The sequence below is a fragment of the Suillus bovinus genome (assembly GCF_016758785.1).
Source record: "Suillus bovinus strain UH-Sbo-P2 chromosome Unknown EDB93scaffold_67, whole genome shotgun sequence".
In the NCBI taxonomy this organism is placed as follows: domain Eukaryota; kingdom Fungi; phylum Basidiomycota; class Agaricomycetes; order Boletales; family Suillaceae; genus Suillus; species Suillus bovinus.
In genome coordinates, this window is record NW_024542123.1 from 175,662 (window position 1) to 192,431 (window position 16,770).

The following is a 16,770-nucleotide window of genomic DNA, read 5'->3' on the forward strand; positions in this document are numbered from 1 at the left end:
CAGTCTGAACAGCAGTCCAGTTGATATCACGTCCAGATGCTACACGAAGAGAGTTAGGAAACCGTGCAGAAAACGTTCTCGATAATGCAGAATGGAGGGGCGAGAATGGTAGTGCCGATACATAGAGATGAGGTGTGCTATGCAAGATGATGCCGCCAAAGACTTGAATAAATCTCTGCACGTCCAATGCAGCGGACGAGGCATCTTCATATCCGATGTGACCCTGTAGTTGCGATTGCACGTTAGTGATCATGTTATCTGACCCTTAATAACCGTATATGCTCACCTTCAACCACTTAGCAATAAGCGGAAGCGCGGGGACTGCGCCGCTGAGCGCATTGGTGAGGGAGAGTACTTCAAGCCAGAAGAACAATCGCTCATGATCAAAGAATGATTTGATTTCTTTGCCGAGTTCTGGATCGAAGTCGGCGGCTTGAACGTGTGAAGACCAGAATCGACAGCTATAGGATAAGTGTGGGGAAATGCACTTTTGAACTCGTTCTCGTAGACCGGGATCTTCGGAGTTGGGGAGATATGATGATTTTAAATCGCAGATATTGAAGGACAGTTCATCTTTCATCACTCGAAGTGATGCGAAAGCGAGGTCTCGTTGTACCTTCGACACGTCGACGAAGAACTCTCCGCTATGTAATTGGTCTGTCAGGAAATCGCGGAAGGATGAGTGAAGGGGTCGGATTGGGGTAGATGGATCGGTGGTGCCGCTGAGGAGGGATCCCATATGCTCTACTATGACTTCCACCTTGTAGTGTTCTCTTTCTTCTGGAAAATGGTTTCGCATGGCATTTAGGGAGCGCAAAGGGAGGGGTTCAGCTGTGTCAAGAATTTGTCCCATAACGGAACGAAACGTTGCTAGCTGTGTTTGCTGAAACTCGGGGTTTGTAAGTCTATCCTTTCGCATGATCTCCGTCAGAATGAAGCTATACATATCGTACAACAGGTGCTCTCGTTTGACAAGGTCGCGGGACACGATGAAATTAAAGGACTGATCAGAAGATAAGCCAGGAGGAGGCGCTTCAATGGATTCACAAGCAAGACGTGCCCATTCAAAAAGTCCATCGGCTTTCTTGGCGAGGGCTGTAAACTCTTTGCTCCCAAAATCCGAAAGCCCTTCCAACTTGTCCGACATGTAAGCGCAGATATCGCGTTCCGCGACTTCTGGTGGAATGTCGTCCATGGAAATCTTTCGAATGTGTTGAGCGTCCGAAAACGCGTTCTGAATGTCGCGAAGCGGGCGAGAGGTGACGATAAACCGGAAGTTCTTTGGGAGCTCTGTAATTCGAGAAACAGCAGAGTTCTGAAGTTTACCAGAAAGAATGCGAAGAAGGTCGTATCGTGTCCTGGCCGCACCACTCTCGTCCAGCGCGTCGATCACAATCACGATAGGGCCCACGGTTGACTCTGAGAGCTTCTGTAGTGGTTCCATCAAAAGTTTCTGCCATTGCTGGACGATGTCAGCTGTAGTCTTCAGCGCATTGGCATTCTGAACTGTATTTGCCAATGCTCGCCTCACCCCCCAATCACAATCAGCGAGATCGCGCGCGATGGTAGAAAATATCTTCTCGTGGCGACGGTCGGCTTCTCGATCACGGTCGAAGCAGTAGCATGAACCAAGCCCTCCTGCATCGCTGAACCAATTGGCAATCGTGTGGGCAATGGCTGATTTACCCTTGCCTGCAGGGCCAGATAACCAGAGCACACGTGGAACGTCGTCCCCGGTGCTATTCACCCAATCTGTGATCTGGGAGAGTATTTCTGTGCGCGTCCCTTGGAGGCATTGTTTCCTGGTATCTAGTCCTGCGTTCGCTGCATAAGTTATACCACTGAGGTCCAGTAATTCGCCTGAAGAAAAATGCATAGCTGTTGCATCAGAAACAAATTCAATCCTTACCTGTATGGTAGGTATGGATAGCTACGTCCCGAGCGACTTGGTCCCGGAAGTTTTGCATCAGCGCATCCAACGCATCGCTGTATCGTTGGATTTCGTTGTTTGTTTCGGCGAAAATGTCCTTCCCGAGTCTCTTCCCTATTATAATTATAGAAGACTGAGCATAAGGAATGTGGAATAGCTTAAAGACTCACAAAAACTCTTGGTCTCTGAATAATCTCTGATGAAGCGGGCGCATTCAAGGGTCTGCTGAGAGATCTGTCCAAGGATACCCCGCATCGATGAAATCTGGCCAAGCGTCTCGTCTTGCATCACAAAGTCATAAACTTGTTCCAACTTGTCAACGAGACGGTTGACTGCTTGATCGCGGTCCGATTGGGCAATGACCATCTACGTCGATCACTCCTGAGCGTATGACAGCAACGAGAAAGGAGCCAAACATACTTTTGAAGCGCAAGACAAGACGCCCAGTGCGATCTTTGCATATGGATGTACCTGAGGAATGGGATTAGTTCGGTTACGACCAAGAGGAATGAACCCATACATCCGCGAGCTTCCCGATGATATTGTCAAATATCCTGAGTGGTTGAAGATATGTATCCTGGAAACTATATGCGCCCTCGAGATCCCCTGACGCATTTTGGGCGGATACTCGAAATTCTACAGGAAGTAGATTCATGCCTTTGACAGCATTTTTGGCGTCTCGAAGCGCCGATTGGGAATCAGCACCTTGTTTCACATTAGATGGGGTATTCTGAAGGTTGTGTCCATCAGCAGTCAAGAGCGAAGGAAGAAGCTGAAAAGTAACCTACCTCAAGCTCGATATTCGGAGTTGACGAGGCGTTTTCGTGGTTAACGTCTAGGGAAACAGGCTCGCAGCTGCGTAAATTCTCCATGTTCGAGCGCTTACGTATGATCTCAGCCTGATCCCAATTATAGCTTGGCTGCTAGACTTACAGGAATCTTCTTCGTTACACCATCCTTGACCTTCTTGAGAAACCGACGAAATTTGTGTGATGATTGGACCTGGACAGATGGGGAATTAGAGTCAGTGTTTGAGAGTGCGACGGACAAGTGACGTACAGAGCTTCTGCGAGCAACTGCTGTAGTGTCTACAGGAACTAGGCTCGAGCCCCTCAATTGACCGCTGTCACTGCTCATGACGAAGAGCCAAGGACAAGTCCAAGCAAAGCAGGCGTTTAACAAGAGTGGATAGCAACGTGGGATATCGTGGGATGAATGTGATAACATTGACTGCGATACTTATTTGCTGCTGTGTTGACCTCAGGCACTAAGCATTAAGCAGGCCTGGGGCAGGCGCTACGGAACTCTGCGACCTTGAAACACCAGGAAGTCGAAGAAAAGACTGTCTTCTTAGGCTACATCCACTGTTTGTCTATCGACAACCGAAGATGCTGACCGTAGAAATGGCGGGCATTTGATCCATGCATGCAAGACTAGTTGAGATCTAAGTAGCAAGTCCGAGCAGAATCTACACAGCTACCAGTGTATTCGGTCAGCATTAACTGTCGATTTCAAAGATGTCAAATTTTAGGTCAGAAGGCAACTTGGTTGACTGACTTGAAAGACTTGCAAGGCCATTGAGGAACAACTGGATAAGTACTCTAGGGGACGTTGAAAAGTTTGATATTCCTAATCGGATGGTTCCCGAATAGCTGCCAGTATCATATGGTGATCGTGGATCAAACCGTGGAGGCCAACTGCAGTTTGACGAAGAAAGCCACGATCATATCACCCTCCCCTCCCGAGTCTACTGTCAAATAGCGTCTGGAGTAGAAGAGGCAGGATAGGGCTGCATGTGGTCGGAAGATTTCATTGCTAGAGTCACCACCCTGTGGAGAACGCTAGGACCGGTGACGCACGTCCAGGTGAGATAAATGTTTTAGCGACTTGAGGCACGCGACGAACTTACTATCACTTTTTTGGGGGACTGTACGATGGTGCCGCGGTAACCAAAAAGCACTTGGCGTTTTAGATCTCAGGCCAGCGTAGCACAGCGGCTAGCGGGGATAAAACTCTTAGCTTAAAGTTAGCAGCTTGCTAATCAGCGTGTTAATAACTAGCTGATAAATAATAACTCCCTCAGGCCTGCCTGAATATTTTAGCCCGAACCATCCTTGATGCATATATCTCGCATCACGAAGCCCAATGATCGAACACTCTGGTCCCTTCACGTCGTAGGAAGCATGCCTTTCAGTTCCCCAACAATATCGGCCCACACTGGCATGTCTAGACTTCGTCAACGTCATCTTCCGCAACCATTCACGCATTCCTGCTGCCAAAATCTTTCCCATCAGAGGAAAGAAAAATATTCAGAACTCTCGAAAGACATGAATCCCACGTAACGAGTTGAAGTAGACGGGCGGCCTGGGCCACTATATACGCTAATGTACATTTCCTGTTCATTTTAGTTAGCAGCTCAAATACAGTTCTACTACTGGTCATTGGAAACAAGTGTAGGCATCGGCGCGCAATAACCATGCAGGGGAAATATGGGTAAGTAGCCAGCCTTGTGGTAACGATTACTAGCAGGAAGAATTCTGCACGAAAGTATCATGCCAGCAGCTGCTAGCGCTTGCCCTACCGGCCTACAATGTGCGGTTTAAAGATGCCTAGTCGACGGTAGTAACTTGAAGTAACTTAGAGCTTAAAGTTGCACAGCACTTAGTATCGACGTCCTAATCACGCAGAGCAAATACTCAGTTATCGATCCCAATCGATCTTTATATATATCGCATTTGCATCTTCTAAAGTATCGCCTTGTAATATTAAATGGTACCCCACAATCCAACATGGAGTAGGTGACCGTACTTAAGTAGTAGTACCTCATGCGTCGTCCATATAGACAACAAAACCCTAAATTATGCACAAAAACAACTGCGTTATCATCACTCCACCGTGTCCTCACGCGTCGCCGCCAAGGCAACCCCAATAGCCTTGGCCAAATCGTCCGCCGAGAACGAACTAGACGCACTCCGTTCTTGCGCACGCGTCGACCCCCACGTTACGGTCACGGATTCCCCTACCTCAGGCTGCGGCCACCCCATCCCCTCTTCCAAATCCTCCAACGGAGTCAACGTCCCGTCCGAGTCCAATTCCGAATCCGGCGATGATGCCCGCGAAGAGTATGATGAGGCAGGCATACGCGTATACGGCACATACAACCACTTCGCATCGCCGATATAAACTCGCGGTCGTTCGACAGCTCTACCCTTCCCTTTCCCTGAGTAGTTTTCACCCGGGACGAAAGGCGGAATCACAGCGCTAGGTTCGAGATCCCTAATTGTGCGAATCTTCCACTCGCGTAAAGGCATTCCAACGAATACCCTCGGCTTCTTCTTCAGCTTCGCTTTTACTTTCTGTTTCGATTGCACGTTTTGGACGCGCTGTTTGACCGGTTGTGTGGGTCGGACGGGGGCAGAGGCGCTAGCGTCGTCGATAAATGCACGGCCGACGCGTTCGCCTTCAAGACCATAAACGTGAGCCCAGAACATTGTCTGTGGCGTACTTTTGGGAGGTTCAGGTGTCATCGTGACATCCTGGACACGGGAATCATCAGGCACAAGCAAAATGCCCGACTTGGTGCGAGACCCTGCAAATCCACCTCCACGCATGGAAATATATTCCTCCCCGCGTTTCCGTGAGCATATGGAGCAGTTGCAGGTATCAAGGCAGACCGGACAGACGAAGTTCTTGTTATCGGGGGCAAATACTATATCGGGGTACCTGAGTAACCATACGAGGAGGCATTGCAATCAATGAGGAAAGGAGATGAAATAAAGGAAATGAAACGACGGACCGGTTCAGGATGCATCCGTTGCAAAACCGTTTCCCGCATATCGTCCGGTCTGCACGGCGTTTGGAACATTGCATCTTGGGTCTGGTTTGCGTACGTCTGCAGTGGTGACAAAAAGTATTGGTAACTTCAGGCTCGCCATCGCCCTGTAGCATGGTTTGAGCTGGAGGAAGAGGTGCATGGACCTTGGGCAATTTCGGATTTGAAAGTGGAGTTGTAAGTACAGCAGGAGAAGCCGAACTCGAAGCTTTCGACGGCGCAAACGACCCGTCAGAGCTTGCACGGATGCCTGATCGACGAATCCGTAACTTGAGACTTGGCTGCGCCCCAGGTTGTACAGGTGGAGTAGAGATAGCTTCAGCAGTCCACCCTCCATCATCCTTAACCTTCCCGTCATCCAGCTTTCTCGCTGACCTAATCGCGTCGCCTTCATCAGTTACAGAGGCTGATTCACTAGTGCGATATTTGATCTGGACGTTTCTTCGTGACTTGCCAGACGATTTGTTCGAGATTGCTGGGGCTTCCTGCGATGAGGACACTCCTGGAGGTCTGCGCACGTATATGATGGGGCCTGCTGGGAGTTGTTTCGAGTTTGGAGTGCCTACTGATGGTGGTAAGGGAGATTTGGGAGGAGGTTCACTGCCACCAAGCAGCGAGGGATCAATAGTACCCACGCTGTCTGAGAGAGGAAGACTTTCGGGGGATAAGCTCTTTTTCTCAATGGTAGGCGATAACGACCACTGGCCATTCTCAGGAAGCACAAGATCGAAGCTAGCGTCCAGGCTGTGCGAGGAATTGGTAGCATACATGTCCGTGAGCTGTAGTGAAGGATGTTCGGATACCAGCTTCGGGCTAGGAGGTACTCCGAAGAAACTGTCCTCTGCATCTTCTCGTGTGGCCGACGCTGCGTCAGGGAGCAGCCGTGTTGTATTGTGCAGGAAACCAATGAAAGAACTTGGTGCGGATCGAGTGTACTTGATGCCTGGAGAGTATGTCTTTGCAGGGGAATCTCCGATGTCGTTCAAATACTGATCCATCTCCATGCTGAAGTCCAGGATGTGATCCTCTTCCAGTGCGGTGTAGTGCGAGATGTCGTCAAGGACGTTAGAGGATGAAGGGTCCTGTGTTTGAAGGGCGGTACCAGTGGATCCCAATTTAGACTTGGACGAAGTCGGGACACTTTGCGGCTCTAAACCGTTCTTTATTTTACCTTTGCGAGAGGAACCTTTACGAGGCCCGCGTCCGAAGTATGGTGTAAGGGCCGCTTTGATATCTGGCCTCTCCTCAAACAGCGGTGCGAGAACATGAGGCAAGACAGGTTCATCTTCTTTCTCATCTTTCTCGTCATCCGGGACTGCAGGTCCTTTCATCTCCGGAATAATCTGCGGCAAAACTTCGTGCAGTTGTGCGTAAAGGCGTTGAACGTGTCTGGCGTAGATATAATAAGTACTTGACTGCAAGATATTGTCGTGGTGCGGTAGAAGTTCTGGCAGTTCGTGAATTTCAAGCTCGATAGCAGGATATTGGGCGTCCAGGATCTGCGTTGGTACTGTAGAAACGTCTTCTCCAAACTTTCGGGAACGAGGCTTGTACTTCCTTTTGGGATGTGCAGGAGCTGGGGGTGGACGTTCATGCTCACGCTCCTTTCCCTTGCGACTGAGAGAGGGTGATGGTAGCCGGTCGTTTTGAGCGAATGCAGCAGTCAGGGCCTGGATAACTGACGGGTGCTGTACACCCTGCTGAGGTTTGCTGATGGACGACTTCGCCTTGCAATCGACCCTGGTCGTGTCTTTTGGAAGGGGTGGCACAGATACACAGTCGAGAATAACGCGTCTGCGAGGCTTACGGGAAGGTGGAGGAGGCGTGAATAGGGAGTCTCCCATTTCGGGCGAGGACGATCTCAAAGAGCGGGCACCATCTGAAGACGAATCGGGTACGGAAAAAGGTTCAGTCTGAATGTTAACAGTCATTTAAGGGACGAGAATAGCGTAATGTTGTACACAATTACTTACAAGCATGTTGTCTACAACCATCTCCTCATTTTCATTGTCAATATCACTAGTAATCTTGATACTATTGTGTCCGGAAGCGTCTTCATCGTCAGTCAACTCAATCACGTCGTTATGAGCTAAAAGAGGGGGTATAGACGTGTCGAATAAGTTGAACTCCGAAGCATAGAACGAAGCTGGCACGTTCAGGGTGCTGTGCTGTGAGGAAGAAAAATATGATTCTGGTGTCAAAACTTCATCCTGAAGGGAAAATAAGATACGTAAGTGTGATGAATCTATCAAAGGATGACGCGCTCACGGCAGCTGAGGTGTCGTGGATTAATGGAAACGGCGTATCGAGATTAGACGGCTGGAAGAGTTTAGGCATGTGTGCGGCTGAGAGCGTTTCAATCGATGACGCGCGCCGCTGAGTGGAGTTCAGTAAACCACAATGATTCAGGAGTAACGCGAAGATACCTTGACTGAAGCACGCGTACTAGAACCGCAGTTTGCGTCAAATAAATTGTCTATTGAGGATGAAACATCAATTATATAGCAATCTGAATCTTCTCCAGAATCATTAGCGGCTTGTGATGATGTACTAGAAGAATACGATGGAAGGGTAGCCTTCGCGCTGCTCGTCGACTTGAAGAATGATGTTGAAGGTACGTCTTTGGGTGACCGAGGATGATAGGAAATGGATGATAGAGGACCGTCCCAGTTAATGAGCTCTGCGTGCTCAAAGCCTTTCATCGTCGTTGACCATAGCGAGCAGCCCGGCAAAGTCACTCTTCCAAAAAAGGTCCGCCGTCGGCAATTCCCGAACTTAAAGTTGAACGGTTTTAATAAACGTCAAACTCGCAATTGGATGACTTTCCGTAGGATTTCAAGTAGTAGACAGAGGAAGCGGCTGTATCTCCAGCTGAAGACTCTGACTACTTCTTCAGTGCCAGATTTATCGTTTTTCTTGTTATGATTCTGACAGGAGACATACGCTCGATAGACTGATCACACTAGTACGTTTTCTGACTATCAAGTCTTTGCTGGGATTCAAGGCTTTGCAGACTCAATGCAGAGCGAGTTTCCATCCAAGACATAATGTTCGTGACGAACTATTTTCATCGGTATCCTCCTTATCCCTCGCTGACATGTGATTGGCACCAACTGATTCCGTTTCTCCCAGCTTAGCGCTTATCATCCAAGCACACCAACCATGACAAGCACCAACGAATACCTCGACCTCCGCGAAATAGACGCTTGCTTATTCGACGTATTCGGTACCGTCCTTAACTGGCACAGCACAGTCGCTCGCCAAGTCGCCCGCCTTAGTAAGGGACTCCTTCTCGAAGGTAAATGACAGATCCCACATTCCCGTAAAATGATCTTACACTGATCACATCTATCAGGCTCGCAAGACGCAATCGATTTTGCTGAAGAATGGAGAGCGGGATATTATGTTTATGTGTAAGTCCATCGCTTTTCCATCTTGTCACCCAGATATAATGTGCACGTTCATACAGCAAAAGAGTATCCCAGGGCGGGCAGGGTACTTCCAACGCAGACATTATGCATCGAGAAGTAATTCACTTTCAAGTGTGCATACACATGATCTGTATTTGACCATATTACAGATACTGGACGATATGCTCACCACCCCGCGCTGGTCTCATATTGCAGAAGTGTGGGGGGAATCTGATCGTGAAGATCTCACTATGATCTGGCACAACTTGGACGGTACGAACCTCAGGAGAATGCAGAGACGAACATGGCTATTTACCCTTCAATCTAAATAGCGTATCAGGACACCGTTCCCGGCCTGACAGAACTCAAATGCCACGTCAATATCCTCGCTCTATCTAACGGAAACTTCAGATTACTTCTCGATCTGGTAATCGAGTCATCACATTGCACGTCAAAAATTTGCCCTAATCAGCGCTACAGGCAAAGAACCAAGGTATTCCATGGGATGGTATCTTTTCGTCCGAAATGTTTGGATCCTACAAACCGTGTGTTTCGATCTCTCTTACATCTGTGCCTTCCCCTTGCCTGACATCCGCGCAGTAATAAGAAGGTTTACCAGTCTGCAGCATACCACCTTTCTTTACCTCCTCAAAAGATAGCAATGGTCGCTGCGCACAAGTACGACCTCCTCGCTGCCGCTAGCGTAGGCTTCAAAACGATATACGTACCACGCCCTGCTGAAGATTTGCGCGAGGGAAGGGAGAGCATGCGCAGCAAGGAGGACGGCGGTGAGGTGGATCTTGTCGTTAAAGATTTCGAGGAGCTGGCGAGGTTGATACGTGATGCTCGACAAAGTTGAAGCTCACGGTTGGTACATGCTTTGCAAGTCCTTTACAAATCGCGGAATTATCACTTGCCAATTTGTATCACAGTATCACAGTGTAAGTGAAGTGAGGTGACTGAATCGAATATGATTTTTGGGGCAGCGATGCGAATCAAGAGATCATATTATACTTTGCAGATGCAATTCGTAGTTCTCGGGAGTCAGTTAGGCTTTCACGCCGCTGTAGCTGCGGTGCCTTGATAGACGTGCATAAATTTAAAATTCACATTTAGATAGCATTATGATCGCGTTCAGATACTGGAACCGTATGAATATCGTTGTTCCTTCACAAACATGCAGTACGGCCCGTTTGACCTTGAAACTAACCCGAACCGTGTTTGCATCTCTGAGATCTGATCAATGATTCTAGTCAAAGGTAATAAGTTCATAACCATGACTGCGACGTAATTAAAAGGAAACTACAAATGTGGAATAAATTTGGTCCAGGCTACTGTCTCGTATACGCCAGGAGGCAGCGATCGAAAACTCATCAATATAAGTACAATTAGTGTAACGCGTGCAACAATGTATGTGACAAGACTCACGAGCCACACGAAACCGAGTAAGGCTTCTACAATACTATCATCGTTCAACCAATTTATAGAGATATTCAGCAGAAGAATAGCTATCGGTACGGATGCTATCGAAAGGGAAGCCACACGCCATATTGCACGCCCCTGAAGCAGAACATCCCAGCCTAGACAATGTATTCCTCCAAACACTGCCCCAGTGAAACAGCCAAAGGAAAGTAAAATGTATCCACAACGGCCGACACTGCTCGAATCATAGCCACCTACAGACGGAACCCGACGTGAATGGACAGCATGGGGGGAATTGCATGGACCACCGCCCATAATATTGGTAATAGGATTATGGATGTAGAAGCACCAAATCCAACCTCCAAGCCCAGGGGTGGTGGACGTTGCATGTATTTTGCTAAGACGCAGGAAAATTAAAACAATTTCAAGCAAGAGTATCGACAACATACTCATAGTATAATTTGCTTGGCGGAGGGCCAATGGCTTTCCAATAGACAGGTGAGGACGTCCTACATCCTTAGGTTTCTTCCACCAAAAGCAGTAGGCAATGCCGATCAGGGCAGCTACAGCAAGCGTGTCGAGTTCAAGCAGTGTCACCGGAAGGTTCTGAACGTAACGGGCGACAAGCTGGAGGACGAACCACACCAGCTGAAGAATGGCGATGCCTTTGGATAATGCGTCACCTTTACTTCGATCCTCTATGTCTGCCTCAACGATGATGGGCATTTCCACGGAGCCCTCACTAACAAAGCGCTTAAGCTCCTTGGGTGTAAGAGTAGCTCGCGGCTTGTCATTGAAGTAGAGCATGAATCCACCCATCCACGCGAAAAACCCATGCGTCACCGTCCACTCTGAAACATTCATTGACCAAAGTTAGTTACTACACCGAAGGGCCAGGATATGACCAACCTATAAAAGCGCGACTTGCAACATGCGGAGCGTTCGGATGCGGGCTGTTGGTTCTATCTGATATTGGAATTTCATTAAGCAACGTAGCTGTACTCTCTCCCATATCTGCACAGTCGCGGCGGGTTTCGTGAACTCCTATGTCTGAATGGTCGTTGCGGGCCTGGTGAAGTTTCACACCAAAGGCGTCATTGAAGGCCTTTGCAGTGTCACGCGCACTCAGAAACTGCATAGTGGCCAAAGTGACCATGAGTTCTGGGGCGATCAGCGCCGTCATCATGATGCCTAGGCGACGAGAGAAAACAGCGAATTTCCCCTCGTCCATACCTGGAATGTTTGGGTGAATTGCAGTCCATGTACACGCAAATAGAGTCGCAGCGCAACTCCAGATGATGTCCCACAAGGACCTGGTGTTACTGCAGGATGAAGGGCTACTGACGTCGAGTGTAGTGACACTGGTATCATTGAGGCTCGGCAGTGAGGAGTAAACAAACGGGATGTGTAACAGTAATATGATAGTCAATGCTAAGAGGGTCATGATGAAGCTGATACGTATGTCTGTTCAATTAGCTCCTCTCTTAAAGGGTGCAGTCGCACGTACTATAACTCAGCATTAAGCCTCATGGCCGCAAGGCCTCATGCCTCGAGGCTACCATACCACCGCTACAGGGAATCCATTCGGATAGTACATGTTTATCCGATGAGGAAATGCTGTTCGATGAATGCTAGCGTAGGGTCCTCCAGAGCTTCATGGGGGATCCGTCCATCTACACCGCGATCGTGAACGTCGGCCAGTCCCGGTGATGAGTTTAAAACTGCTCGAAACGGATATGTCATTAAACTATTCTTTTCCCCACCCATCCTATAATCAGATCACGCTGTGCCTCGTATAATAGCATACCTACGTTCTTGTGGACCCGACCTCACCTAGGCCTGTGTATCTCTCAGACCAAATGATAATATGCAAGGCTGGCTGCACATCCTCGCAACTCACACGTCTTTTTGGGTCAACCCGACGCGACATGCTTCACGCCGTTATCCACACACATAGAATCTTTGCTCTTCAGGTTTGCGAAATCTATTTCCTTCAAAATAATGATCTCCTCCGCGGGCATTCGAGATACGCTGAAGCGAGCATGTCTGGGATCTAATTTGTTGTGAATGTAGTGAAAGTACACAGCAAGACCGGCCAAACAGGAGGTATTGTCCGATGCCTACTAGTACTATGGGAGCTGAACGTATTATTTTTTGTCCAACCCCGCTCGTTATCTTTATTATGGAGCCATGCTGGCTTTCTCGGCTTCGGGTGCGTGATCAATCGATATCGATCAACCATGATGCAAAAATATGATAACCATCTGACGAAACTCCTCACAGCTTGTCGGGTTGCATTAACATGCAATACATAAAGATTTTGTACTGCCGGGTGTAGATTCGCGAGAGTTGGCGTACTAAGTCATTGGTACAGAACTTTATCTCAAGTCTTCATTTTGATCATCTTACGCAGATGCCCTCTGGGATTCCATCGTTGCGACCGACCGACGGTGATCTGGATACACCCGACGCAATCCCCTGGTATGTATGACACCATAATCTACAATCAGCCGGAAATTTACTTCGCCGTCAAGAGTATTGGTGTGAGCAATCGCCTTACACAGTAGTGATGAGGAGATGTGCTGGGTATATATTCCACCGCGACTCTTACGCAAGACAAGACGGCTGGTGGCAAGACTAGCGATCGAGCTTACTGTGGGTTTCCACTCGTATGGAACTGCACGATAGTCACCACGGGAATATTCGCCAGGCTATGAGGACCCTCGTCATCCAAATGCTAGCCATGACATACGAGGCCAATATGGTTTTGAAAAATGTTTGATTAACAGTCAGTTTGAACAACAATTCGATTGCCAAGCTCTACTGGCACGTAACAGGCAAGCTGGTGTATAAAACGAGTCAGATACCACGGAAACGGTAGAGAGATGAGAAAGATATCTAAAGTGATGATTCTAGTAAGAGGATACTCATGATCGTGATGTAAGTAAGAGGAAACTAAAAATGTGGAATAAACGTCGTCCATGCCACTGTATCGTATGCGCCAGGGGGCAGTGATCGTAAGCTTGACACTATAAGTACAATTATCGTGATGCGCGTAGTGATATATATGAAGGCGGCGGTAACTACAGCTAACTTCACAGCCCAACTGTCCTCTTTAAAGTCAAACGATATGACCACACTAAACGTCAGAAGAAGAGGTACTGATGCGGACGCTATCACGATAGAAGCAACACGCCATAGCACCTGCTGTGTGTGCCCCTCAAACAAATAATGCCAGCCCAGGAAATGCAGTCCTCCATATATAACGGCACTGGAGCATCCAAGGATAAGTGTAATGACATGATTAGGACCATGACGAAAGTTATCGGCATAGCCACCTAAAGATGGGATCCGATGTGCTCGGACAGCCCAGGGAGAAATGATGACGGCAGTGCCCATAAGACTCCTCAAGGGATAAATGAGAACTACAAGATAATCATGCAAGTTATGCAAGGAGAAAGCTGAATTTTTTTTTCTAGAATGTGAAAGAATAAGAATGACTTCAGGGGAGAATATTGACCACGTACTCATAGGTTAGTACCTCCGGAGGCGTTTTAATTTTCCAACGGATAAGACAAGGACGTCGGACGTCCTTAGGCTTCTTCCACCACAGACAAGAGGCAATACAGGCAAGAGAAACTATAGCCAGGGTATCGATTTCAAGAAGGGTTACCGGAAGTTGTTGAATGTAACGGGCAACAAGCTGCAGGACGAACCACCCCAGCTGCAGAATGGCTATTCCTTTGGATAGCGCGTCACCCTTACTTCGGCCTTCTATGTCTGCCTCCTCTATGACGGGCATGTCCACGGAGCCCTTATCAACAAAGAACTTGAGCTCCTTGGGTGTAAGAGGGGCTCTAAAAGTGCGACTTGCAACATGTGGAGCGTTCGGGCGTAGGTTGTTTGTTATTCCTCCGGATAGCGCATCACTCTCGCTTCGACCTTCTGTCTCTGTATCTTCGATGGTGGACATTTCCACGGAGCCCTCGTTAACAAAGTCCTCACGCTCCATGGGTAGAGAAGTAGTTTGCGGCTCGTCATCGAGGTAGAGCATGAATCCACCCATCCACGCGAAAAAACCATGCGTCACTGTCCACTCTGTGAGACATTCGTTGAACGAAGTTAGTCACCACACTGAAATGCGAAGCAGGTAACCAACCACTAGAATGCGGAGCACCGCGGACCTGGTAAGATTGTGCACGGAAGGTTTTTGCAGTATCACGAGCACTTAGAAACTGTATTGCGGCCCAAGTGACCATGAGTTCTGGGGCGATCAGCGCCAGAACCATGATGAATAGGCGACGGAAGAAAATGATTATCCTTCCCTCGTCCATACCCGGGATGTTTGGGTGAATTGCGGTCCATGTGCATGTGAATAGAGTTAAAGCACAGCTCCAAATGATGTCCCACAAGGTCCTGGTGTACCTGATGTGCGGAGAGCCGGTGACATCGAGTGTAGAGGTAGTAGTACTAGTGGAATTGAAAGGCGGTAAAGCACAAACAAATGGAATGCATAACAGTAAGGGGATAGCAGCCGAGGTTAACTTGGGTAGGAGGGCCATGGTAGAGTTGAGAGCATGATTCTATTCATTCTGCTTCTCTCTTTAAAGGTGTGTCGAATGTCACGGTATGGCAAGTGAGCATGTAGCAGGCTGGTGTATGTGAACAGGTTGGGGGATCAATGACCCTGTAGAAGTGGCACGAAAACGCGTGAGACATTGTTACATGCTGTTTGGATCGTAATTAGAGACAGGACATAAGGAGAACCTCACTGCTTACTGGAAGACGAGAGAGTGGGTCCGGATTCCTCACCCCTGCCTTGCACCTTGCCCACCAACAAGAAGGCAATATTAATATGACGGCCGCAACAGGCTGACTAGCGCTGATTGATTCTTTTGCCGCTGGACTGCGGATATATCCGCCGTAGCGCCGTACTCGTTCTGGTTCTGGCTGGTGGGGTGATCTGTCATAATAGTAATACTATGGTGAGCTCTGAGTCAATTCCTTGTATACTTTTGCTTCTAACTCAAACGGTTGTCATCAGTAGCCGACCTTATGAGAGACTAGTTTTAACACTGGCAGTCGGCTCGACGTTGTTGACCTTGATGATCCTGCACACGTACGGTGGACCATGGCTGCAATGAACTTCATGACCCAATGACGCAGCACTCACTACAAACAGCTACAGACGCGCCAGATGAAGTTGCCGCAGCATCTGTCGATGGCGAATGTTCCAATGCCTGGATTCCACAAGCGAGATGAACGTCAATTCGACTTCTGATTGTCCCACTCCCACACACGAGTCCAACCAAGTTCTGGCACTGCCGGCTATGATCGATGTTGCGCCAGAGCAGCCGGTGTGTGGCAGCGAAGTATGGTGATATGGTGGTATGGGTTAAGTTAAAGTTAAAAGAATAGGAAAGCAGGACTTCTATCTTGGTTCCTAAGCGCTAGCTCGGAGCCGCGAGGTTGACAAGGGGAAATAATCTTTGCCATGAGTCTGGTGTGTAGTGACTACCAATCTGCAGCATCGTTGATTAATCTCCACAGCACAGCCACACTCTACGCCATTTTGTATCTCTTAGGAGTCTATTCTTCACACTTGATCATCATCTGATCAGTTACAGCAGTCGCGCTAGCTTTCTTGACGCTCTAATTGGTCTTCAGAATCCAACCTAGAAGATCTTACCCTTTTCTATATAGTTCAATTCAAAATCCAACCCTATTTCACATACCTCAGACCCTTCGACCACGTCCACCATCACGAAGCACGCCAGGTAACTTTATAATACTTCAAGCGCGCATGAATTGAATATTTTAGTTTCTGACAATGAGTGGTGGGCGCTGCTGATATGTGCACCGTCCACGAGTGTTGATGCCTCGTTTGTGGCATGGGTCGATCAGAAAGTCTACATTAAAACTCGGTGTGGTGATGTCGAAGCAAAATTCGTCTCTGAACGCGGACCTCAGAAGGTTGGGGGCTCCATCGGCAACAATGTGGCATCATTAAAAGTTCTTCAGGGAAGACGTCAGCACAGCAGTTGACGAGCTTGCGCTTCAAGTTGGGACCTCGATTGGATGCTCGCAGTCCCATTCAATATTCACAATGGTATTATGCCACATAGTATCACCTAGTAAGCGTTCATCGGTTTACCAAGCCTGTGAAATCTCCCATC

The 16,770-nt window shown here is 48.3% G+C and overlaps 7 protein-coding genes across 7 annotated transcripts; 1 reads left to right on the forward strand and 6 right to left on the reverse strand.

The window, feature by feature from the left end:
* Positions 1-2,053: 2,053 nt before the first annotated feature.
* On the reverse strand, positions 2,054-3,067 carry EDB93DRAFT_1106927 (uncharacterized protein; the record flags this gene model as incomplete). Its single annotated transcript, XM_041447666.1, has 6 exons — positions 2,054-2,296; positions 2,351-2,401; positions 2,451-2,660; positions 2,719-2,829; positions 2,864-2,932; positions 2,990-3,067. 6 exons carry the CDS (start codon positions 3,065-3,067, stop codon positions 2,054-2,056), a joined length of 762 nt encoding a protein of 253 aa, XP_041303996.1.
* A 1,711-nt stretch (positions 3,068-4,778) lies between these two features.
* EDB93DRAFT_788445 (uncharacterized protein) lies at positions 4,779-6,018 on the reverse strand. The gene is made up of 2 exons (XM_041457475.1): positions 5,727-6,018; positions 4,779-5,653 (listed from the first exon to the last, which is right to left on the reverse strand). Exons 1-2 carry the CDS (start codon positions 5,876-5,878, stop codon positions 4,816-4,818), a joined length of 990 nt encoding a protein of 329 aa, XP_041303997.1. The 5' UTR covers positions 5,879-6,018; the 3' UTR covers positions 4,779-4,815.
* EDB93DRAFT_788456 (uncharacterized protein) lies at positions 6,019-8,469 on the reverse strand. Its single transcript, XM_041457476.1, has 4 exons — positions 8,031-8,469; positions 7,736-7,972; positions 6,398-7,675; positions 6,019-6,324 (listed from the first exon to the last, which is right to left on the reverse strand). The coding sequence occupies exons 1-4, from the start codon at positions 8,097-8,099 to the stop codon at positions 6,160-6,162; spliced, it is 1,749 nt and encodes a 582-aa protein (XP_041303998.1). The 5' UTR covers positions 8,100-8,469; the 3' UTR covers positions 6,019-6,159.
* Positions 8,470-8,562: 93 nt separating this feature from the next.
* Positions 8,563-10,261, forward strand: EDB93DRAFT_1169627 (HAD-like domain-containing protein). The gene is made up of 9 exons (XM_041450298.1): positions 8,563-8,727; positions 8,776-8,835; positions 8,895-9,060; positions 9,118-9,175; positions 9,232-9,289; positions 9,343-9,445; positions 9,505-9,599; positions 9,653-9,717; positions 9,773-10,261. The coding sequence occupies exons 3-9, from the start codon at positions 8,925-8,927 to the stop codon at positions 10,029-10,031; spliced, it is 774 nt and encodes a 257-aa protein (XP_041303999.1). The 5' UTR covers positions 8,563-8,727; positions 8,776-8,835; positions 8,895-8,924; the 3' UTR covers positions 10,032-10,261.
* A 222-nt stretch (positions 10,262-10,483) lies between these two features.
* EDB93DRAFT_1072548 (uncharacterized protein) lies at positions 10,484-10,816 on the reverse strand (the record flags this gene model as incomplete). The annotated part of the gene is made up of 1 exon (XM_041444990.1): positions 10,484-10,816. A coding segment is annotated over one exon (333 nt), but the record flags the coding sequence as incomplete, so codon positions are not given.
* On the reverse strand, positions 10,707-12,245 carry EDB93DRAFT_788545 (uncharacterized protein). The gene is made up of 3 exons (XM_041457478.1): positions 11,504-12,245; positions 11,044-11,445; positions 10,707-10,991 (listed from the first exon to the last, which is right to left on the reverse strand). Exons 1-3 carry the CDS (start codon positions 12,036-12,038, stop codon positions 10,849-10,851), a joined length of 1,080 nt encoding a protein of 359 aa, XP_041304001.1. The 5' UTR covers positions 12,039-12,245; the 3' UTR covers positions 10,707-10,848.
* An 855-nt stretch (positions 12,246-13,100) lies between these two features.
* On the reverse strand, positions 13,101-15,391 carry EDB93DRAFT_788549 (uncharacterized protein). The gene is made up of 4 exons (XM_041457479.1): positions 15,374-15,391; positions 14,754-15,322; positions 14,122-14,692; positions 13,101-14,069 (listed from the first exon to the last, which is right to left on the reverse strand). Exons 2-4 carry the CDS (start codon positions 15,154-15,156, stop codon positions 13,550-13,552), a joined length of 1,494 nt encoding a protein of 497 aa, XP_041304002.1. The 5' UTR covers positions 15,157-15,322; positions 15,374-15,391; the 3' UTR covers positions 13,101-13,549.
* Between the last annotated feature and the right edge of the window lie 1,379 nt (positions 15,392-16,770).